This window comes from Musca domestica, unplaced genomic scaffold (assembly GCF_030504385.1).
Source record: "Musca domestica strain aabys unplaced genomic scaffold, Musca_domestica.polishedcontigs.V.1.1 9, whole genome shotgun sequence".
Classification (NCBI taxonomy): Eukaryota; Metazoa; Arthropoda; class Insecta; order Diptera; family Muscidae; genus Musca; species Musca domestica.
In genome coordinates, this window is record NW_026712435.1 from 22,451,847 (window position 1) to 22,476,385 (window position 24,539).

General features: G+C 33.7%; 4 protein-coding genes across 7 annotated transcripts; 3 read left to right on the plus strand and 1 right to left on the minus strand.

Moving 5' to 3' along the window:
* Positions 1–843: 843 nt before the first annotated feature.
* Positions 844–1,695, plus strand: LOC131806858 (trypsin beta-like). Its single transcript, XM_059131656.1, has one exon. The coding sequence runs from the start codon at positions 844–846 to the stop codon at positions 1,693–1,695; it is 852 nt and encodes a 283-aa protein (XP_058987639.1).
* Positions 1,696–5,001: 3,306 nt separating this feature from the next.
* On the plus strand, positions 5,002–18,927 carry LOC131806831 (85/88 kDa calcium-independent phospholipase A2-like). Of its 3 annotated transcripts, XM_059131593.1 has the most exons (14): positions 5,002–5,295; positions 11,415–11,559; positions 13,755–14,044; positions 14,103–14,273; positions 14,333–14,461; positions 14,906–15,525; positions 15,590–15,781; positions 15,840–15,937; positions 15,993–16,553; positions 16,620–16,707; positions 16,766–16,889; positions 16,957–17,080; positions 17,141–17,234; positions 17,294–18,927. In XM_059131593.1, the coding sequence occupies exons 2-14, from the start codon at positions 11,520–11,522 to the stop codon at positions 17,430–17,432; spliced, it is 2,670 nt and encodes an 889-aa protein (XP_058987576.1). In that variant the 5' UTR covers positions 5,002–5,295; positions 11,415–11,519; the 3' UTR covers positions 17,433–18,927. The 3 variants fall into 3 exon arrangements, with proteins under 3 accessions (XP_058987576.1, XP_058987578.1, XP_058987577.1); XM_059131595.1 differs by lacking the exon at positions 11,415–11,559; XM_059131594.1 differs by lacking the exons at positions 5,002–5,295; positions 11,415–11,559 and adding an exon at positions 5,888–5,927.
* Positions 18,928–20,464: 1,537 nt separating this feature from the next.
* On the plus strand, positions 20,465–23,132 carry LOC101898810 (protein wntless). Its single transcript, XM_005176891.4, has 2 exons — positions 20,465–21,959; positions 22,089–23,132. The coding sequence occupies exons 1-2, from the start codon at positions 20,651–20,653 to the stop codon at positions 22,463–22,465; spliced, it is 1,686 nt and encodes a 561-aa protein (XP_005176948.2). The 5' UTR covers positions 20,465–20,650; the 3' UTR covers positions 22,466–23,132.
* Positions 23,133–23,218: 86 nt separating this feature from the next.
* Positions 23,219–23,964, minus strand: LOC101900529 (uncharacterized). Of its 2 annotated transcripts, XM_020040028.2 has the most exons (3): positions 23,605–23,964; positions 23,456–23,543; positions 23,219–23,389 (listed from the first exon to the last, which is right to left on the minus strand). In XM_020040028.2, the coding sequence occupies exons 1-3, from the start codon at positions 23,884–23,886 to the stop codon at positions 23,346–23,348; spliced, it is 414 nt and encodes a 137-aa protein (XP_019895587.2). In that variant the 5' UTR covers positions 23,887–23,964; the 3' UTR covers positions 23,219–23,345. The 2 variants fall into 2 exon arrangements, with proteins under 2 accessions (XP_019895587.2, XP_058987667.1); XM_059131684.1 differs by having other exon boundaries at positions 23,219–23,543.
* Positions 23,965–24,539: the final 575 nt, after the last annotated feature.

Here is a 24,539-nt window from a genome sequence, read left to right on the forward strand (position 1 = left end):
TAAAACTCCTTTGTTCATCTACGAAGAAGCCAGCCGATGACTTAAGCCAGCCAAATATGCGCTTTATGTATTTCCAGCCTTAAGCTGGACTTAAGCCATCTAAATATGCTCTTTATGTATTTACAGCCTTAGACTTACAACTAAAAGCTATAAATCCAGGTGAATGATATGAAAACATTAAAATGAAATATTTTAAGAACCACTTTTCTGCATTTCAAAATTAATAATCCAAATTCCAAAAATGTACTTTTGTGAAGTCAAAATAATTTATTCAAAATGATCTGTTTTGTTTACATTTTTTGGACAAATAACTCTGACGCTTGTATTACGTACAAAAACAAATTTGTATGTGGTTGTAGTAACGTTTGTTGTACAAAAAACTTGCTGTTTCCTGTATTATTGTACCATGGCGTACACATAGATCTAAAAAAAACTGTTTTCTTGCGAAAGGAAATTCTGAGAAAGTTATACGGGAAAAGTTATAGTAACACCTAATGACACCAATCTCACTTTGCTGGTGCATGGTAGGCAGCAGCCAAGGTCCTTGATCGTTTTAATGTCACTGCAAAGTACAAGTGAAATGCAAGACATAACAATTACTTGCTCTTTACAATCAGCTGCAATATGAATGATTTTGATGCGACACTCTCAGGGACACGGATCAGAATCATCACCTAATGCGAGAGAAGACTTTCAAATATCACCTTTTGTTTACTAATTTAAATTCGAATATGATTAGCTACTAGGTCAAAGTTATTACATATTCATGAGCAAGAATGTAAATCAAAGTTAGGATGACCTCTTCTTTCGAATCATTTTGAAACGCGTAATCAAAACGTCGAGATGTGGTGCTACGGACATATTTTTCTAGTCGGTTTCATATTTTTTCTCAACATTAAATATAGTTTGGCACAATTACGAAACGTTACCTTATTCCAAAAGGGCATTGATGACTTGGATTATTTTGATCCGAAAATCTACAATGTCAACGGAACGCGTATAGTTGGCGGTCGACCAATTAATATTCGACAGGTGCCGTGGCAGGTTGCCCTCTACGACAATGGATATTTCATTTGTGGTGGATCGATAATAAGTGCTGATTGGGTACTGACGGCAGCACATTGTGTTGAAGGCGGTGGCAGATTTGCTGTTCGTGCCGGTTCATCATATGCCAATCGGGGTGGACAAATTAGACGGGCCCGTCTTGTGGTTATGCATGCTCGATATAATACTTATACAGCCAATCGCGATATTGCTATGATCCGTGTAAATCGACGTTTTATATTTAGTCGATTCGTAAGACCCATAGTGCTGACACGCACAGGAAGGCGTCTGCCACAACGATTTTTTGTTAGTGGTTGGGGTTCGCGTCGAGAAGGTGGATCAGCAACACAGCGTTTAAGAGGTGTAACGATTGACAAGCTCAATCGAAGACGATGTCGGTCAAAATATGCCAGAGCCGGTGTTCCCATTACTCATTTTATGTTTTGTGCCACAACACCGCAGAGAGATACGTGTCAAGGTGATTCCGGCGGGCCCATTGTGCGTAGACGAATACAATATGGAATTGTATCTTTTGGTATTGGATGTGCTCGTCCAAGATTTCCGGGAGCCTACACAAATATAAGAAGATTAAACAGATGGATTCGTAATGTAATACGACGTCGAGGTGGAAGAATGCCAAGATTTAGTTAATTTTTGTTTTAAGCGCATTCATTTCTATGGAAAAAATATGTAAATAAATGATGGCTGTGATTCGAAGCTATTTGTTTAATTTATTTTCGGAGATGTTTAATAGCGCTTTTAACTGCGTAATTTTATCTAGGTTAACCAACATTATTACGATTTATTGCTTAATCCAATTTTTTTTTGGCCATAGTATCACCATAAAAATATATCTTTTCACTACAGAATTATTTGATATCATCTGCGGAGTATTAATAATAACAGAATGCATCACTGCGTTTTTATACTGGTACAGTGCTATACTCCAAAGTCACAAATTTTTTAGTGCCAACCTTGCTTGCCAAAATACTCCAGACACAATAGTCCAACGGATTTGTATCCGGAGATTTTGATGGCCATTGAGCGCTGGAAATGAAGCGAGGAACCTCATTTTGTAACCATTCTTGGGTGGCGCGTGCTGAGTGCGATGGTGCTGAGTCCTGTTGAAATGTCCAAGGTCTGCGGCCAAAATGTTTACGTGCCGAAGACTTTAGTACACTCTCCAGAATATTTTCGCTATAATATTCGACATTTATTACGAGCGGAGAGCGGCCATCGGCTGTTATGGCTGCCCACACCATCACCATGGCCGGCGCTTGAGTTCTGGTGGCCAACCGTAGGTGCGCATTTTCAGCTGACCTCTTTGGCAAGTAAACACAATCATTTTGTTTGTTTACAAACTGCTGGACAACGTATGCTTTATCATCGGAGAAAACCAAATTCGGCAATTCACCACTTTTGGCCAAGCGAAGCAACTCTCTTTTGAGTCTATTTTCTTTCTGTTGCGGTGTAAGTTCTTGCACTTTTTGGTGCACCAAACACGATATGTATGTTCGATTCCAATGTAACTTGGAATGAGTGATGGAATTTGTCAAAAAATAAATTTGCCATCATATATTGAAATCGGAGATTTGGATATAGCTCCCATATATATTTTCGACCGATTTCGTTTATTTGATACACCAACCACGATATGTATGTTTGATTCCAATAAAATTCTGAATGTGTGGCGGTATTTAGTTACAATAATCAATTTGAGCATGATACAATGAATACAAGGTAGGCTAACTTTGAAAAAATTGCAAGTATAGAGGTCTACCTGTTTGGCTTGTAATGTCAGAATTAGTATCAAAACAATAAAAAATCAAACAACTTGTTGCATTTATTTCGAATAAATAATTTCAAACCGCGAAAAATGAATGAAAGGTCAAAATTTCTTTTCAAAATTAAGTTCTATATATCTCTTATGGTTTATTTCGCAACAAAAACTATAGATTTTGTCGAGGTATACGTTGCAATAAGCATTTTGAAAACACCCAAATTTGAATATTTCCTGAAAATTTTTTTATTATTGAAAAAATACACATACATAAACAAATGAAGTTGACATATTAAGCCAGAAAAATAAAAAAATTGAAATCATATGGTTGTTCTGCCCTACCTTGAATTCATTGTACCATGATATATTGAAATCGGAGATTTGGATATAGCTCCCATATATATTTTCGACCGATTTCGTTTATTTGATACACCAACCACGATATGTATGTTCGATTCCAATAAAATTCTGAATGTGTGGCGGTATTTAGTTACAATAATCAATTTGAGCATGATACAATGAATACAAGGTAGGCTAACTTTGAAAAAATTGCAAGTATAGAGGTCTACCTGTTTGGCTTGTAATGTCAGAATTACTATCAAAACAATAAAAAAGCAAACAACTTGTTGCATTGATTTTGAATAAATAATTTAAAACCGCGAAAACTGAATGAAAGGTCAAAATTTCTTTTCAAAATCGTGTTCTATATATCTCTTATGGTTTATTTCGCGACAAAAACTGTAGTTTTTGTCGATGCATATATTGCAATAAGCATTTTGAAAACACCCGAATTTGAATATTTTCTGAACATTTTTTTTATTTTTGAAAAGAATACGCAAACATAAACAGATGAAGTTTGAAGAACAGAAGAAGCCAGAAAAATAAAAAAATTGAAATCATATGGTAGTTCTGCCCTACCTTGAATTCATTGTACCATGAATTTGAGAAATTAATTAAAAATCGGTGAAGATTATTATGAGTAAGGGGGAAGTATGTTGGCATGGCATTTGCTATGAAACTAATAAATCCGAAGGACAAATCCTTGGTGTATGCGGACTAAATTTGGCATGCTTCTGCTTTTCTCATGGTCAACTGTTCCTGTCATGTGCTTGCGTTGTTTTGTTATTACTATTATTATTTATTTTTTTTTTTAAATCAACAAATATTTGAATATAAAATTTTGGATGAATATAAAATCAAAAGGGATAGCGAAGCGCATCGGGTTCAGCTAGTTAAGCTATAAATCCGGAAAACATTTTGCATCTAAAAGCGCTATAAAAATGCAAATATATTTCCGTATCACAAAAGAGGATCTACAATGGTACTTGCATTGTAAAATTAAGAAAGTAAAGTCGTTTTAAAGAAGACTATCCATCTCTGCATTTTCTGTAATTTACCTTGTCAAATTTCAATAAATTAAAAACAGGTTCCCATCTTTGATTTATGTATATACAATGGATTTATAAATTTCAAAAATAAGGAAAAAGGCAAATGTACTTTCATTGCGGAGGGTATAAAGAAGAAGAGAACCCATGGTACAATAAAGAGATAGAACAGCTTCGCAAAACTACAGAAACACAGGCAAGATGCCATGCCTGCTTCTTGTCAAATTAGCATGCAACAAGTTTTTTCATTTATTCGATATTTTTACACATTTTTAAAAAGAGTTAAATAGAGTTAAATAAATATGATCTAAACAGCTTGATGTTTCAAATCCATGGCAAAACTGGAAAATAGCTTTAACGCTCGAACAGCAATATACGTCTCTTTCAATCCTTAATTTTAAAATATTTTGTTTTAATTTTTCAAAACAATAAATACATACACAAAATTGGCAGAAGTCACATATATAAAAAAATTGTAATCAGTTGGTAGCTCTACCTTAGTTTTTTGTTGTAGCATGGGAGAAACCATGATACCATTAATTCAAGGGGATTTTAATTACAATGTTACTTTGTATACAAAAACACTTTTGGCGTAAAAAGTTTCAAAATTTTTGTACATATCACTTTTAAAAATTTGTTCGCAATTTTACGGTCTCATTTTTTCAAGTGTATAGCACTAGAGTTGTATTTACCAAATAAATATACATCAATGCAAAAACCACTATTAAAAACAGCTGATTTTAAATACAGGTATTGATACCAACAACAAAATACAGGTTAAACAAAATATGTTTTGCTCATATCTGTAATAGAAGTTTTTCGGCTTAACTACGTACTTGTTTAAGCAAGCTATTTATTTCTAGACAAATCGCGAAACAATTTCAAATATTTAATAAGCAGCGTTACTTTAATGCAATTGTTAACGAATCTAAAAAAGATTTAACAAATAGAAGAATTAAATTGAGAGTTAAGATCCATTTTATAACGCAGCAAACGTTATAGAAAACAGGAAGTGATTGAAGTGAAACCAAAAGAAAAAATAACCAGAAAAAGCCACACCGACAAAGCCTTGAAAAATGTTTAATGGTTAGCAGTGAATATATAAGAGCAATAACAAAAACATCGAATCATCAACAAATTATAGATTTTTCCATTGTTTTCTTCATGATGTTATGTATGGTGTCGCTATTATTCTCGAAATTGACATAAAAAATTGTATGGTTTTTTGCACATGCCAGCACATACAACAGACACACGCACAAACAAGATTTGCTTTCTGTCGTAGCCCGACAGACAGCTATTACGTACATGCATTCCATTGAAATTGTTGGATTGATTTGTGTAGATGAAATTGCACGTAACGTCATTGTTTCGCTTCGTGATCTTTGAGTTCCCTCTCGCCTACAATGTACTTATTAACGTTATTAACCATTTCTTATTCGTTATTAACCATTTCTAGATTATTTATTAATGTTACTGTAACTGAATGGACAGAGGGGAAGTTTCAATGTCACTAGGTGTTGATAGTGATAACGACTATTAAAATCAACTAATTGTTGAAATGGTTTGGACCGGAAACAAATACAATTTCATAGAACTAGTTATACCGGAATATGTGAGATAGCTTCGTATTGATCAATAGTTTCAAAAACCACACACATATTTTAAACAGGCCTATAGTGTTTTGCCTATAATGGTATACGAATTTGCAATCGCAGGTTAGCTATTTTCAAAAAAAGTAATAATTTAGAAGAAAATTTGTTGAAGTAGTTGAGTTTTGTCAGGTCCATGAAACAAATTCTTAATTCCGGCCGAGGACGCACTAATTTTCATAAACTTTATCTTACTTTTAATAAGTCGTGTCACAGTTATAACAACCACTAAACATAGTTTGAGCCGATGTACAAAAAGCCGGCAAGACCACGAAAATAAATAAAAATTATGAATAATAAATGAAGTGCTAAAATTGTTGCATACAATTAGCTTTATGTAAAAATATAATTCAAAACAATAAACAACATGACAAAACGGAGTTTTCCAGAACTTGCGGTGCCTTTATGTTGTGAAAAATGGTTTTCCAGAGACGTATTGTCATGATCAGCGCGATTAGACCTATATGTGGTTTTATAAACGACATGAACCATATACGGTAGTTTTCCGACTTAACGACATGTTTTTACGAATTCGGTATTTAACGAACTTTTAAAAAATTTTACATTATTTACGAAAACTATAAACTATTGTACTCGAATGAGAAAGAGAGCTAAGTGATGTTGCTACGGAATGTGAAAAAAAAACAAGTAAAAAAGCTGTAAGTTCGGCCGGGCCGAACTTTTAATACCCTCCACCATTTGGTACAAATTTGGCATTTTCTAATAAATAAAATCCGTTAAAAATTCTGTTAAAATCTTAAGAATACCGAATGCTTATACGACGACGTGGGCCAGCATAGGCAACTTTTGTCATAAGTTATTACACTATTTAAATGCGAAACTTGAAGAAAAATCTGTTTATAATCTAGCTAATATCATTAAAATACCGAATATGGGGGGTACCGTTATATGGGGGCTATACGAAGACATGGACCTGCACAGACAATTTTCTGGCATGGGCTGAAGTATCCATTCCGAAATTCACATGCGAAATTTGAAACAATCCCGGTAAATAATGTCGCTAAAATCATCAAAATACCGAATATCGGGGGGTACGGTATATGGGGGCTATATGAAGACGTGGACCTATATGGCCCATTTTCTGTTTTATGCTGCAGTATCTATTACGAACTTCAAACACCAAATTTGGAACGATTTCCCTGAATAATTTCGCTAAAATCATCAAAATACCGAATATCGGGGGGTACCGTTATATGGGGGCTATATGAAGAAGTGGACCTACATGGCTCATTTTTTGACTTAGGATGTAGTATCCATTACGAAGTTCAAATACCAAATTTGAAACGATTCCGGTAAACAATGTCGCAAAAATCATAAAAATACCGAATATCGGGGGGTAACGTTATATGGGGGCTACACGAAGACATGGACCTACACAGATAATTTTCTGTTTTAGGCTGTAGTATTCAATACGAACTTCAAATGCCAAATTTGAAACAATTCCGGCGAATAATGTCGCAAAAATCATAAAAATACTGAATATCGGGAGGTACAGTTATATGGGGGCTATATGATAACTTGGACCTACATGGCCCATTTACGAACTTAACCTGCCTACTGGCAAAATATACATGTGTGCAAAATTTTAGCCTTCTATCTCAATTTGATTTGAAAGATAGCGTGATTACAACAGACAGACAGACAGACAGACGGACAGACAGACAGACAGACGGACATGGCTAAATCGTCTTAGAATTTTACGCTGATCAAGAATATATATACTTTGTTGGGTCTGACATGAGTATTTCGAGGAGTTACAAACGGAATGACAAAATTAATATACCCTCCATAGTATGGTGGAGGGTATAAAAACAATGAGTGTGAATAGAGCAAATCACATTTGTGCCACTATTAAAAGCCCATGATATAGAAAAGGGGGATTTCCCCAACAGTGTATTTTTTTCAATATGGGTTTTATTGGGCTTTTATGGTCAAGTTAATCAAATGAAAAATAAACGAATTTATTTCATATTTTGCTCAACGTTTCGTTGGCTTGTTTCCAACTTTTTCAAGAGCGTTTTTTATTGAATTCTGTTTATAAATGAGAAACATATTTCATTATTAGAATTTTGTGACATATTGCACTTTAAATTTAACTTACATCAATAATTATGCATTATTTATTTCTTATTAATATTAATAAAACGGGACTCCACAACATTTAATTAATATAAAGTAAAAATAAATAATCAATAAAATAAGAATCACAGTTAAACTTAAGCTAAATCACAGAACCGTTTCTAAATAATCGCAATAGAATACTGTAGTTTAGTATTATCTTTGTCTTCTTTGGTATTTATTGATCTGGCAATCCTTTGCTGTATTCGTAGGCTTTCCAATGTATATCTTTTGTTCTCCTTATTTTCCCTATCTAAAATTTTGACATTTGTTAGATCAGCTGTGTGGCCACTCTCCGTTGTGTGTTGTGACAGTGCTGTTTTTGCTAATCCTTTATTGATATCATTTTGATGTTCTCCTATTCTTACACCAAGCATTCTTTTTGTTGTGCCCACATAAACTTTCCCGCATTTCTCTTTCTCATTGCCTTTGCATGTAATTTCATATACAACGTTGTGTTGTTTTTGTTTGATGATAAGACTGATATTAATGGTGAAGACAATATTCCTTCAGAAGATCATCCGAGAATTAAGCATAACAATGCTGTAAAACTTTTTGAAATGTGTATACAATGTTTGCATCAAAATAATATAGATAGTCATCTAATATTGAGATAATTTCAGAACAAAGTCTTTGCACCCTGATTCCGGGAAAGTATTTTGTCTTGTGAGATGAACCCGGGTACTTGACTCGAAAGCCGGGTCCAAGACCGGGTTGGACCCGTACATGCTAAACCGATGTGGACAATATTTAAATATTATACCAATCCCACAAGTGGTACCTTGATGGAGTTAATTAAAGCTGAACATAATCGGCTCGTCCGGGTTCAAAGACCCATATCTCTGGATCCAAGAAAGATAATTACACATATTGTAACATTTTTTGAAAGCTTATAGTGTCAGCATACATTTTATGAACTCCCAAAGTCCGGGTCCAAAAAATCAATAATGTTTTAAATAACCCAATCATGCGGCCACTTGTTGAATAGGTATTTTCATTAGCTTTTCATTAGTAGGTCCAGGTCCTGGACTCGGACTTTGGGTCTAATATCCGAGTATACGGTGTAGTGTGTCCGGACCCTGGATCGGGGCTTTTGTGTCAAATATCCGCTTTCGTCCCCAAGAAAAAATACTTTCCCGGAATCAGGGAAAAAACACCTAGTCTGAAAAAAAATTAAAAAAGCAGAGAGCTTTTATTAATCTAGAGTTGTTTTCAATAACAATGCATACTAATTCTACTTATTTTTTAAACCTTTGTTAAAGGCATTTTCCAAACATATAAGAGCTGTTATTTCAATAGATTTTGAGTAAACAAGCCTTGTTATAAATAAAACTCGGTTTAACGAATTTTTCAATACTACGAACAGGGCTGACATTATATATCTCGTTAAATCGAAAAACTACTGTATACAACATGTTGTTTTGCGAGAGATGAAACAAGTATGTAGTTCATTATAAAGACCACCACCTTAAGTTTTGGATTTTTGGAAATAATTGTTTCTTCTTTTTTGCTGGATATTCCGCAGCAAACCTTTCTGACAACCATAAAATACTAAGTACTGATTTCACCTCCTGGACGTTGAAGAAACCTTGCTAAATTTTTATAAAGTATTATCTGCAACTTAATGACTCCTTGCAGAAAATGTGTAGCACGCCTGGGATGTTAATATAATCATACCATGATCACAACTTTTTGCTGAGTTCAATAATCTAAAAACACACACTGGATGAAAAATATTCTCTTAAAGGGGTTCATTTGAAAAAGTATTCTTATTTAAACATTATTGTACTTTTTTATTGAAGTGTGTATAAGAATATTCTTACTGTTTTATTGCTCAGCTTATTTCAATTTCATATTGATAATATTATGATTAGCACCAATTTAACATTGTATTTTGCTCCTCTCTCCCATTAGTATTGGCCTGTGGACTTTGTCTTGATTTTACTCTGTGCTAACGCTTAATCATCTTTTTGGTCATTGTTGTTGGTACTTTCTAATTATAAATATGAACTACAAATCATTAGCAGCATCATCACGCCATTGTTATTGAAGCGTTTGGTTTCCTCATATAACGAATATTTTCTCAATTTAATAAGCGACACAATTATATTTATAATAATTTTTCGGGTAATGGTAGCTGCTGCTGTATAGCTTATCTAAAGATATGGTTTATTTACTTTATTTCATCTATTTTCGATATCATACAGCCAAAGGTACTAAGTTCATATTTTGATATAACTGAACTGAATTCCCAATTAAGTAAATTATAAAAGTATTTACAAATACTCCACTGTATTCGATTTTGTTAGCGTAAAACGAACTCAAAAACTATATTGATTGATACTGTTCTTTCCCTTTTTGCAATACATCGGTAACACCATTTACTTTCTATTTCAAAAATTCTAAAACGCTTTGAAAATTATTTTAGGCACAGCTTTATATAAGGTGTTTAGTAAGAATACGATAGCTTCTGATTTTGGGCTTTTTTGGCTTTTAACCGGTTCGGTCACATTTTTTCCTGTGGTAGAGGGTATTATGTCTTTGTGCATTGGTTTGTAACATGCAGAAGGAAACGAAATAGACCGGTAGTTCATTTTGATTTTGATGCACGTCTATGTATTTTTTTAAACAAAGTACAAGTCGCATTTATTGTTCGATTGATATGACATTTCCCACAAATATTTTGTTTGACCCAAGGGACATCCGACAGAATTCGGTTCAGTTATAACTGTCATGCTCATGTTTCATCCGATTTGCTATTTGAAGTTAAATTTAAAGATTTGATTCAAATGGTAAAGAAAAATTTGATTTTGATAGTGACATTTAAATTGAATAGACGAGCTTTTACTTTAAAAATATCCCTAAAGATAATGAATTTAAGCCAAGCAATTAACAAAATAAGTAAAAAAGTTGATTTTTTTGTGAATCTCAACTTATGCCAATGAAGCTGTGAATTCATTCAACCAAATATGACCATTTCCCTTAAACATAGTTCCGTTTTTCAAAAGATACTAACTTTTCCTACAAAAAAAATCTAATATAGGTCAACACAGGGCCATAGTCTTACATATCGGTATAACTTTATTTTTAGTGTATTTTTATTTAGTATTAGTCTGACTTTTTGTGTTCTCAAGTAAAATGTAGTGGAACCGAACGTTTTTAAGGTTCTAGCTTGTCAACCAAAGTACATGCAATTTCATACTTAAGATTCTCAACGAAGGGAAATCATCTTTACAATTTTTAGCAATTAATATCGATTAGTAAAGTAACAATCTTGGTTCTTGTGCTGTGTTGTTTGTGGTTTGCAGTAAGACTAACATTAAAAAGAGAACAAACATCATAAACATTATATAAATAGAAATCCAAATAACACATTTACTCTTTTCTTATTTTTCATTTCTCATTTTTCGCTAGATTTCATAAATAATTAACAACAAATTTTAATTGACTAACTGATTTGATATACCATTTGGCGTGGATTTGTAAAGTATCCACAAACGGATCATCAAATATTTCAAAATGTCCTGGATGACTTTCGGTGTTATCGCTGGCAGTTTCGGTATATAACAAGAAAATTTTTTAATATGTAGTTTAAAAAAAAGTATTTTAATTTCGACTCCTCTTTAATGTTTTTATCTGTTATCGTTTTATTTTCAAACTACAACAGTAGTGGGATTGTCTAACATTTTTTGATATTCCAAAAAAATCGGTAACGGTAGGTCTTAACGACTTCTTTATTTCGCAAACTTACCGACAAATTTCGTTGGCAATATGCAATTTAATAATTTATCCATAATTGTCATTAATTCAGTCTTTACTAGTTCAAGAATCGCACTACAGGTCTTACTAAGAATGTACCTACTACGTGATATATAGGTTAAAAACAAATACAACTTTGACACAACGTACTTTTATTTACCCATATTAACTTATTTTATTTGTCCTATACTCGTACCTTATACACGACGTGAGATACTCATAAGTAAAGACCGTAAAAGTTAAATTTCATCATATTTCAAAAAGTGTACGTTCGATATTTTTGGGAACCTTCATTTAAATACAGGGTGAGATAAAAAAAAACTGCAACAAAGTCAAACGCCATAATTTTTAAATTTTATTGAATGAAATCAAAAAATGTCGGAAATAGCATCAAATTTTAGATAAGTTTAGATTTGTTCGAATTTGTCACCTTGGGTACGAATTATGGCCTTCAAACGGCCAATGAAACCGTCATACGTTGCCCGAATGTTGCTTTGCGGTATTTTGGCCCATTCCTGGCGAAGCGCTTGCTTGAGGTGATCGACACTTTGGTAGATTTTAGTGCCAACCTTGCTTTCCAAAATGCTCTAGACACAATAGTCCAACGGATTGGTATCCGGAGATGTTTGTGGCCAATGTGTGCTGGAAATGAAGCGAGGAACCTCATTTTGTAACAATTCTTGGGTGACGCGTGCTGAATGCGATGGTGCTGAGTCCTGTTAGAATGTCCAAAGTCTGCGGCCAAAATGTTTGCGTGCCCAAGTCTTTTATACACCCTCCAGAATATTTTCGCGAAAGTATTCGGCATTTATTCTGATGCCACGGTCGATTAATACAAGCGGGGAGCGACCATCGGCTGTTATGGCGGCCCACACCATCACCCTGGCCGGCGCTTGAGTTCTGGTGGCCAACCGAAGGTGTACATTTTCAGCTGACATCTTTGGCAAGTAAACACGATCATTTTGTTTGTTTACAAACTGCTGGACAACGAACTTTTTCTCATCGGAGAAAACCAAATTCGGCAGTTCACCACTTTCGGCCAAGCGAAGCAACTCTTTTGCTCTTTTGAGTCTGTTGCAGTGTAAGTTCTTGCACTTTATTGAATTTCAATGGCTTCACCCCCAGGTAATTTTTCAATGTTTGCCGAATGAAATATTGCGATATGTTCAGCTCACGATCCATTTTTCGGCCACTGCGACGCGTGTCGCTTATTTACTTTTCGAACCATTTCTGCTGACGTTGCTGTTTTCTTCCGTCCACTTCATTGACGTCGGGCTACGCTACCAATATCACGGTAACAAGCGATGATACGAGACACAAAAGATTTATTCACATTTAAATGCTGGAGTGCTCTAACGATAGCCACATGTGGTTTTCCAGCCAAAAAAAAATCTCACCAAAATGCTTTTGTACCCTTGTCAACAATATAATCAGCTGTGACTGGAATAATTTTAACAGCTGTCAGATGAGTGGCTTAAAAATGACAGCAGTCTGAAGTTGGTTGCAGGTTTTTCATCTCACACTGTATATTAAAAACACATTTTAGGGTTAAAGCTTTATGTCAAAATAAAAGTACATTTCCAAAATATTTAATATAAAATAGTAAAAGATTGTATGTTAATAATTTTTAGGTGGAACACCAACATCCTCACATAAAAATATACAAGAAAATTTTGAGCTGCCAATTGACCGATTATAGCTATTCATTGGGGGGTACCTCTGAGTATCCTCTGAAGTATTTACAAATTATTCTTATACCATCGGGTTTTACGAATTTGATATTCATCAACTTATCTTCAAATCTAGATTTTCCCCTAAACATAAATTTCCTATGATAACACATTCAAGTTAAACTAATCATATTTATATATTAAACATATATTTGCAAAATTTCCATTAATTTTCAATTAAACAAAATATATCGCGCTTTACTCATATATTGTGTGGTGAAACCCTTATATTCTAAATAATATATATATGTTTTCTTATGTTTAGCTCTACAACGCTTACTGGGCGCTGATTATCCGCCCAATAAAGTTTTAGAAATAAAAAGTGAATCTCTGGGAATTTTACAAATAGTAGCCCGCGATGAAGCCATGGTCCTGTATGCACCACCCTTTAATTCCAACGATAAGAAAACCTATGAAATAGTTCTGCAAAGGCCACACACCGACTCCAATACAACTTCATTCAGTTTATTTCGCTCACCATCTCAAAAAGAGGCTGAAGACAAATTCAATGCTTTCTTACATCGATTACCTCTGTTTGTGTCCATAGTAAAAGAGGTATGTTCTGTATATGTCTAAAATGAAGAACAATTTTAATTCTTCTTTCTTTTTACAGTTTTACAATGTCAATGGCCTGCAAAAATTATGTGACATTTTGTCCGATAATCCATCGTGGTCCATTACCCATTTGGTGGCATATTTTAATTTAGTAGACTATATTAGTCATCCGAAAGTGCTACAATTCATTGATTATGCTGATCATACCAATTACATGTCGCCATTTCAAGTGAGTAATAAAATTATTATTTACTGCCACCAATCAGTAGTAATGACATATCTTTTCAGTTAGCAGTTAAAACTGGCAATATAGAAATGGTGAAAGCTCTATTGCCTCTTTGTAAAATGGAGCATTTGGACAACAACAGCAACTCAGTGTTTCATTATGCCGCTAGTACAACAAAAGAAATCTTAAATGTAAGCATGCAACATTTTAGAATACAAATTATAATTCCGAGAAGAAAACTTGGATTTGTCGCATAAAAAAGCTACGATCAAAGCCTATATAAGGTTGACAAGTAAGTCATAAAAAAGACATAATTGTGATTGGAAATTTAAAGAAAGTCAAATTACAAAAGTGCCAAAAACTACTAAGTTTATAGTTTAATTGTCAAAAGAGTCTTCTTGTCTGACCTTATGAAGGCCTTGGTTCCGATAATGGGTATTTTTTGACCAAACGCACTGAAATAAACTGTCGTTCTATCTCACTAAACGATTCGGGTGATTTCTCGGGCACATTTCTCCTAATAGTCTTCTAGAATGATCCGAATCATAAACAAAAACTCCTTTAAAAAATTCATCTTCTACCATTGTTGAACAATCAAATGGCATAGATATTTAATTTAAACTTTCTATTTTCAGATTCTTATAGAAAAGAGCACCGTGAATCTTAACCACATTAATTCCGATGGATACACACCATTGCATTTGGCTTGTCTTTCTGACAAGCCGGAGTGTGTCAAAGCACTACTGCTTGCCGGCGCTGATGTCAATATCGAAGCCAAAAATATCAGTAAATTATATAAAACCTCAACACCGACGTCGGTTGCAGAGTTTCTCAAGCAAAACGCAAACAAACTATATACCCAAGACATGAAATTCGGAGGTAGCCCGTTGCACTGGTGTTCATCGAGAGAGACTTTGCATGCATTAATAATGCAAGGATGTAATGTTAATGCCACAAATTTCGATGGTCGAACAGCATTGCATGTTATGGTCGCTCGCAATCGTTTCGAATGTGTTGTTACCCTCTTGGCTCACGATGCTGATATTGATGTCGTTGATAAAGATGGCAAGACACCACTTCATATTGCCATTGAACAAAAATTAGTGAATATAGTACAGTGTTTAGTTGTATTTGGCTGTGATATAAACAAGAAGAATCAAGATGGGGTAACACCACGACATATGGTAGGTAGCGATGCAAGCGGAAGTAAAACGGACGAAATCCTATATATTCTACATTCTGTGGGAGCCAAAAGGTAAGCTCGCATATTTTTCATAAAGAATCTATTTCTTATATTTTCATACTATAACCATTTCAAGATGCACCGATCCAAAAAGTAAATGTCCCCCCGGCTGTCATCCAAGTGGAACATATAATGGCATACCACCAGAAGCCCCCGAATCTGTAGAGAAACGCGAACACATTGAAAATATGTTAGCTTCCACCAGTCGACAGTCTGCTGTTGGAATGTTGGCTAATGCTGCGAATGGTTTCCTCAATGACATGAAAGAGTAACTATAAAATATATCGGTGTTATATTGAACACACATTTAATAATAATACTTATAGACCTCCAGTTGTAGTTAATACGGAAAAGGTTGAAAAAGGTCAAAGTATTATGGATGCTCTACTGGCAATGTTCAAAGTAAATGCCGATTCAAAAAAAGGTATATCGAAAGCAAATAAATTTGAGAATTTTATGGAATGTAAATTTTTATTTAGGTTCTCCCACTGGCAGCATGGACAATGTAAATTCAATCGAGGGCGAAGAAGCTACCTCCATTAAAGGTTCACCTGAAGCTACTTCTTCAAATCTTTCTTTACATTCGGCTATTTCCCACCAGAAAGGTGAAAAACCTTATGGTCGTGGACGGCTGCTATGCTTGGATGGTGGTGGCATACGTGGTTTGGTCCTTGTACAAATTCTTTTAGAAATTGAGAAAATATCCCAAACACCTATTGTCCATTTGTTCGATTGGATTGCTGGAACTAGCACAGGAGGCATATTGGCATTGGGTCTTGGTTGTGGTAAAACCATGCGCCAATGTATGGGCTTGTATTTGCGCATGAAAGAACAATGTTTTGTTGGATCCCGGCCTTATCCTAGTGAAAATTTTGAATCAATTTTGAAAGATAATCTAGGCGAATTTACTGTTATGACTGATATTAAACATCCCAAAGTAATGGTCACCGGGGTGATGGCCGATCGGAAACCAGTAGATCTTCACTTATTCCGCAGTTATCAGTCTGCCAGCGATATTTTAGGCATTGTTACGCCCATAAGTAAGTTGTAAATATACAATTTCCATTTTATTATCTACGATATTCGCATACTTCTCCACATTTCAGCAAATCGTCGCATTCCGCCACCTGATCCTAAAGACCAACTTGTATGGAGAGCAGCACGTGCCACTGGTGCCGCTCCATCATACTTTAGGTAAAATTATGGTCTTAATTAGAATTTTATTTGTTAAAATATTATCATACTTTTGCAGAGCTTTTGGAAGATTTTTAGATGGCGGTCTCATAGCTAACAACCCCACCTTAGATGCCATGACTGAAATACATGAATATAATATGGCTTTACGTAGTGTTGGTCGAGAAAATGAAGCTGTACCGGTAAGAGAGATTCAAAGTGAAATGTGTGCAAGATATATATTTTGTGCTAAATATATGCGCTTTATAGGTTTCGGTTGTCGTTTCCATAGGTACAGGATTAATACCTGTAACTGAGTTGAAAGATATTGATGTTTTTCGTCCAGAAAGTATTTGGGATACAGCGAAATTGGCATATGGAATATCAACAATCGGTAATGGATAACTTATATTTTATCTTTTCACTTTCTGCAATAGCAAATTTTATTCAACAGGTAATTTGCTTGTTGATCAAGCAACAGCATCAGACGGAAGAGTCGTTGACCGTGCGCGGGCTTGGTGTAGTACGATTGGTGTTCCCTATTACAGGTAATTTGCTTATCCAATTAATGAGTAGTATACAAATTTCTATGGTTAATTTTTTCCAGATTTAATCCCCAACTTTCCGAAGATATTGCCATGGACGAGAAAAATGATCAGAAATTAATAAATATGCTGTGGTGCGCCAAAGCCTATGTACATGCAAATCGAAACAAAATAATTGAAATGATCAATACTTTGAAATAGCATATACGACGAATTTAGACTGCACATCATATATCAGGCAACGCTTTATAAGCTGTTTCGATATTACAGCGTATATTTATTATTATAATTATTATCTAGAATAACATTAACGGTAATTATATTAAATCACACATAAACGAAGCGTATTTGAGGGCGGATAGCGGTCTAAATTCGTATTATTTATAAATGATATTTTATCTCAAATCAAGGAATTCCAAAGTTTATTTATGAATTTTTCTCATTTTGATCATTTTGAGTTTAAAATGCTGCGTTATTTTTTATTTGCAAATTTTATAAAATTCGAAATGACCCATTAGTGTTTTGATGAGTTATTTACAAGAGTGATAATTTAATTCATAACTCCAACTACTTTTTTTATTGTTCCCCTTTAATACACTTAATTTTTGTGTTTTCATATGGTTATTCAATTGCTCTGTTTCAGAACCAGCAAGAATCTACTAGGTTTGCAATTGCGTTCCATATCATAAAGGAAAAAAATAGATTATCATAGTAACATGTCTAGACTCTTGCAGGTTCTGCAACAGAGCACGTAAACATTAGAAGGACGCAAAATGAATCATTAATCGGTCGATTCAAGAAACATTCTGTACATTATATATATGTACTTGCTAAGTTATTTTTTCGAACTTGAGCCAACGAATTATGGCTTCATTATATATTGCTACCAAGGTTATGTTACGTTGTCGGTTGCTTCCACCAACGTTGTGGCCACCAAATCGGGTTGTCGATAGCTAGCTTGTTATCTGAGTGTCTTTTTTATTATTGGGCAACTAAAAAATAAACAAAGAGTTATAAATTTTAAATTTTCGGTATTTCTAGCAAGATCTTGAATGTTCACATAAATGCTCTGTTCCAGTATCTGCAATTATCGTCTACTTTTACCATTTTCTTCGATATCATAAAGGAAAAATCGTTTATCGTAGTAAAAACTTTTATATTCTAGCATTTCTGGAACAGACCAAAAATATAGATACAATTAGGAATTATTATAAATATTAAAAAAATGAATTTCAATCATAAATATTTTCCTTAAAATTATGAGCAGCAACAACTTCCATTTCACCAATCAATGTTAGCCACATCGGTGATCACTCAACGATAGTTGCTTTTATATTTCAAGCCATTTCGTTGAATGTTGTGTTTCTTAAGAATCATTTCACCAAAGAAGCTATTTCCAAAAAAGGAATGTGAAATAACGTTTCGCAAAAATATAATATATTTTTTCAATTATGTGATTTCGAACATTATAATTGATATGTCAGAACGTCCGATGTGCTCACAATATTTTGGGCTGTAGATGGTATCATTAAACAAACAAATTATCTCCGATAGTATATTAGCAAATATTCCATTTGTTCGCACCCTAAATGTATTAACCTATATTCGCGTTGCTTTATTGGTTTGTAACCTTTTAGTTCATGTATGGATTTCATTGAATAAAATTAATATGTTAATTCTATGGTACAGATAAAAACTTCTCTATGTAGTGTATTTATTTATTTTTTTTATTTGACTTTCCATCGTATGTTGTAATTGACTTTAAGTGATATAATATTCATGAAACAACAATAAAATTTGTATTTATGTATGGATTATTAAAAATAACTGACCTAACTGTTTTGTAGGACATTCCTTGCAAATATTTTTGAATTGTCGATAAGGTAAGAAAATAATATATATAAGTAAAATTAATCAAGTTATAGAATTATATATTGTTAAATTGTTACTTTTAGTTGGGCATGTGATTTCAAAAACAACAGATGTTTTAATCTTTATTTTCGGAAATCGTATGCCGAATTATTTTGTTCTTCGGCTTTTTTTTAATTTTTGCGTGCATCATTTCTTCTTATTGTGGACAAACTATTTCGTTCTATCAGAAAGAAGGTGCCATGATAGGAGAATACACAGCTGCTGGGACATTTTGAAAGAAAAATTATTGAAATTCGTAAAAACTGTTGAAAATTGCGTATCACAAAAACCTACGATTTGTGTCGTATTAGAAAACATACAAAAATTTTCTTATTTTTGACTAAACATTTTAACATTTTTGACATATCAATGTTCCTAAGCCTGTATTCTGCTACAACTAAGTCAAATCACAATAATAGGAGTAAAATCCTCATAACAGACGACTTCCAGTAACAATTTGTAAAGTTACAAATTTTAGAGTTATTGTATATTTTATTCAAAACAATACACACACACATACACAAAATGTGTATATGTTTTGGCAGAATAAGAGCACCAAAAGAAAAAAATTGTTTTTAGGGGGTAGCTTTGTTCTACCTTCTGTAATTTTGCTACGGGCCAACCTTATAATGAACTTGCGTTATATCCTTAACAACATATATTCAGAAGATGCTAAAAAAATCAATAATTTTAATGCAACTCCGGAACTCTTTTGAATCATGTAGCCACCTTAGACTTCAAATGTATTGTATATATCTGTTTAGTTGGTCCGGGTCTAAAAGGGCCTTAAACCCTTACTTTTGTGTCAAATCATGGTACAATAAGGAGGTAGAAAAACTTCGTAAAATTACAGAAATGCCGTCATGAGGCTATGCCCGCTTCCTGTCAAATTTGCATGCGAACCAGTTGTTTTCATTTATTCAACATGTGTCATCATTTTTAAAATCAGTTAAATGGCGCGAAAAACTAATTAAATACATGGATTTTCTTTTAAAAATATGATTTAAATAGTTCGATCTTTCAACTACATGGCAAAACTGGTGAATAGCTTCAATCCGCGTCCCGCAATGTACGCGTCTTCCAATCATTGATTTTAAAATTATTTTGTGTTTATTTTTTAGAAAAAAATGTGATCAGCTGGTAGCTCTGCCTTACATTTTTATTCTACCATGAGTCAAATATCCGGGTATCCGGGTTAGTTTTTGCTTAACTTGATTTGTTCCCAATGTTGTCACTGTGAGTTGTTGTTATTTATGCATACACCTTACTTATTACAACGTATGTAACTAAAATCCGTTTGGGTAAAAGTCGACTTACACATCCCTGAAAACATATAATATTTCTTGAGCAGACAACTCTTTGTTTACAATAACGCCGACGATTGTTTATAAACTAATTAGTAGCAGCGACGCGCGACAGAGCGGTACACAAAAAGTTAAAAACTAACAAACACCATTGCTTCTGTGTTTTAGAAAGGAATTTCCTTTAAGGAAGGGAGGTTATACAAAATGTCTGGTACTATCTTGGAAAATTTAAGTGGCCGGAAACTTTCCATATTGGTGAGTCTGCTACTACTTTGCCAAGTGATTTGCTTCTTGTTGGGTGGTCTGTTTGCACCCGTACCGGCAGGCCATCAAAATATTTTGGGTATGGTATGTAAAGACAAACCACAGCGGCAAAATGACACCACTTTTTGGTTATACTCACGAGGAGCTGGGCAGTGTGCATCCATATCGCAAGAAGAAATAGAACAACACTATACCAAAATGGCCAACGAAATTGTGTACCTATTTCAAATGCCCCTTCCAAGGGATGGGAAACAACTAGACTATTCGCGTTGGCAACAAAATCTTATTGGGGTTCTACAAGTAGATTTGGCTTACGTATCCGAAGTAGGACTGGTTGAACCACCAAAGGAACTAAAATTGACCATCGATGCCCGTTTAGCTTACCGGAACAAAGAAGATGCCCCAAACGATTGGAAATTATATGCGCGATCGATAGAAGAACGATATCTGGATTGTCATTCGGTGCATACAAGTCAGCAAGAAACATTATATTCTTGTGAAATGATACCACTTTTTGAATTGGGAGCGCTTCATTATGATTACTACTTACTAAATTTGCGTTTTCCAATTGACACTGACATGCGTATGAACTTAAACATTGGCCATATGCATGATCTAACTCTGACGGCAATTTATCAAAATGGTGGTTTTACAAAAGTCTGGTTGTCACTAAAAACTGTCTTATTCCCTTTTATTGTTGGAATTATGATTTGGTTCTGGCGTCGAGTTCATATCTTACAACGATCACCAGCTCTCCTAGAATACATGCTGATTTATTTGGGCGGTGCTTTGACATTTTTAAATTTACCTTTGGAATATTTAACACTCGGCTTTGAAATGCCCTACATGCTGCTACTAAGCGATATACGTCAGGGAATATTTTACGCAATGCTCCTCTCGTTTTGGTTAGTCTTTGCTGGAGAACATATGTTGATACAAGAATCGCCACAGAAGAATTCTATACGCTCCCGTTATTGGAAACACTTGTCTGCTGTTGTAAGCTGTTGTTTGTTCCTGTTTATTTTTGATATCTGTGAACGGGGTGTGCAATTGCGCAATCCTTTTTATTCTATATGGACCACACCGATTGGATCAAAAGTTGCACTAAGTTTTATTATACTGGCCGGCATATCTGCTGGAGTTTACTTTATATTCTTGTGCTATATGGTTGGAAAGGTATTTCGTAATATTGGCGCTAAAAGAACATCCTTGCCATCAATGTCACAGGCTCGTCGTTTGCATTATGAAGGTAAGTCTGACTAAAACTACAGAGATATTCCTTTATAAAATATTTTTCGGTTCTGTCGTCGAATCATTCCTATTTATTTATATTCAATAAACACATACTCTTAAAATATTAACTATATTTTAATCTTAGGTCTTATCTACCGCTTCAAGTTCCTAATGCTTGCCACTTTGCTTTGTGCCGCTTTGACTGTTATTGGCTTTATTATGGGGCAAGTAGCGGAGGGCCACTGGAAATGGGATGAAGATATTGAAATTCAATTGACATCTGCATTTTTGACTGGCGTTTATGGAATGTGGAATATATACATATTCGCCTTGCTTATTTTATATGCTCCTAGTCATAAGCAATGGCCTTGCGCAAACTCAAACGAAACTTCACAATCAAATGAAAATATTGTGGCAGCAGCAGCCAATGAAGAAATCGAATTCAATAATTTGCCATCCGACACAAATCCAAGCGAAATTTCGTCGCTTACATCATTCACACGTAAAGTAGCTTTCGATTAAAAAGTATGTGGCAAATATTTTCAATCATAAAAATTGCACGGATGGCTTATTTGCAGAGATATCGCATAGTGTCTAATTCTTAAAAACGCACGTTTGAAAAAATTATAATTAATTTCTTTAGCGAAGAAATGACAATGCGTTGATTAACAAAGTTCGCGCGTGTCATTTTTTTTACCCATATAATTTGTAGGTATAGTAGTTTGTAGAGGAAAAACCTATTGTAGAATGATCATATTTACACTATTTCAGATTAATCTAAAAAATCATGAAAAAATGATATTGTGTGTTTGATATTTACTGGAATTTTAAATTTTATAAACATTAAAAAAAATTAATAATATATTTACTGAAATTTAAACATTAACATAATAATCTCAAGGCAAAATGCACTTTTGTACCGTAAGTCCAGATATACACTTTCATTCAAATTAGTTAAAGTTCTTTTGTTTGTTTTGAGTGTGCATAAACCTAAAATTTTAATGCTTCCATTAGCATTTCTTAAATATTATTAATATGTGTATGAATATCCAGTATTAATTATGAATGCAATTCTTTATAACTCTACATTTTATTTCATGACGAAGATTTTTCATATTTTTATCTTTTATTAAATGTAGAAACATATTGATGTAAAACATTTTTTTTGTAATAAAAACCATAATTCACATGTTTCGCCATTTGATTTAAATTTCTGCTTCTCTTCGAGTTAGTGTGAGTAAGAAATTCCCCCACAAATGACAATTTAGAATAGTGCTATACATAATTTCGTCTATTCGTTTAATTTATGTAATTTGCGAAAAGTTTAATTTTATATAATAATATCAAGGAGGGAATGCTTCTTAAATTAGAGCTGTATTAATTTCCTACATCAGCGCTGAATCTATTGAGACAAATAATATGGCCTTGGACAAGATATCGTTTGAACTGGATTTAAAATTGTTACGAAAAATGAACCATTTACTGGAATTGGCTGGTCTAAAAGAAATTTACCTTCATCTGGCAATCTGTTGAACAATTCCATTATATTCGAAACTTCCTGATGACCGGTGCTATTAATGTCTGCAGATTGATCTTTAGGCTTGAAGAAAAATAATAGATTTTTATACAAGTACATACAAGTCCATATGTAGTTTACTCACTAAAATATGTTGAAGTTTCGTTAGAGGTTCATTAAAATTTTCTGGGAGTGCTTTAAATGGCTCCAAATTAAAAATATTTATTTCGTTTTCTTGATTTATTAGAAAATATTTAATAAAGCGATTTCTTAATATTCGATCCTCAATTGTTGCATTTGATTTCTTTAATTTAGCCAGCCAACGCGTACTAAGGTATTTTTCCCGTGAATTGTAATAGCTCATAAAACGTTTGTATTTTTCCAAATTTTCATTGAAAACATCATCGAGTTGTTCGATATCCTCCATAATTTTTTACCAAATAACAATCTTTTACACAAGAATCAGATAATTTTGATGAATTTGAAAAATATATATGACATGGCTGGCCTACCTAATATTTAACTTTCCCACTATGGTAAAATCATAATAAAATTATACAGGTTGGTACAATGATACAGGCTGGTACAATGAGCTGTCAAACTAATTTTGAAATTGAAATTACTGGATGAAAAATATAGAAATTAAAAAAAAAAAATGTTGATGAATGCATGCCATAACTACCTCCGATTGGCGTCGTATAAGAAAAGCTTTTAAAATCCATTTATTTGGGCACATCAACCCAGCTGCTGGTACAATGAGCTGTCAAACTATTTTTGGAATTGAAATTATTGGATGAAAAATATCGAAATTTGTAAAAAATGTTGATAGATGTATGTCATAACAACCTCCGATTGGCGTCGTATAAAAAAAGTTTTTAAAATCCATTTATTTTTTGAGATATTTTTTAAAAATTTTTGACATATCAATGTTCGCGAGTGTATGCATCTACCTTTATTCTTCTACTATGTGTAAAATGTTTTGAACGTCCGTATTACCCAAATACGCCAGGCACATATCTTAAAATCTACCAATTAAAAACGCTTTAAAAAAAGATAATTTTCAAGACACTCCCAATTGTT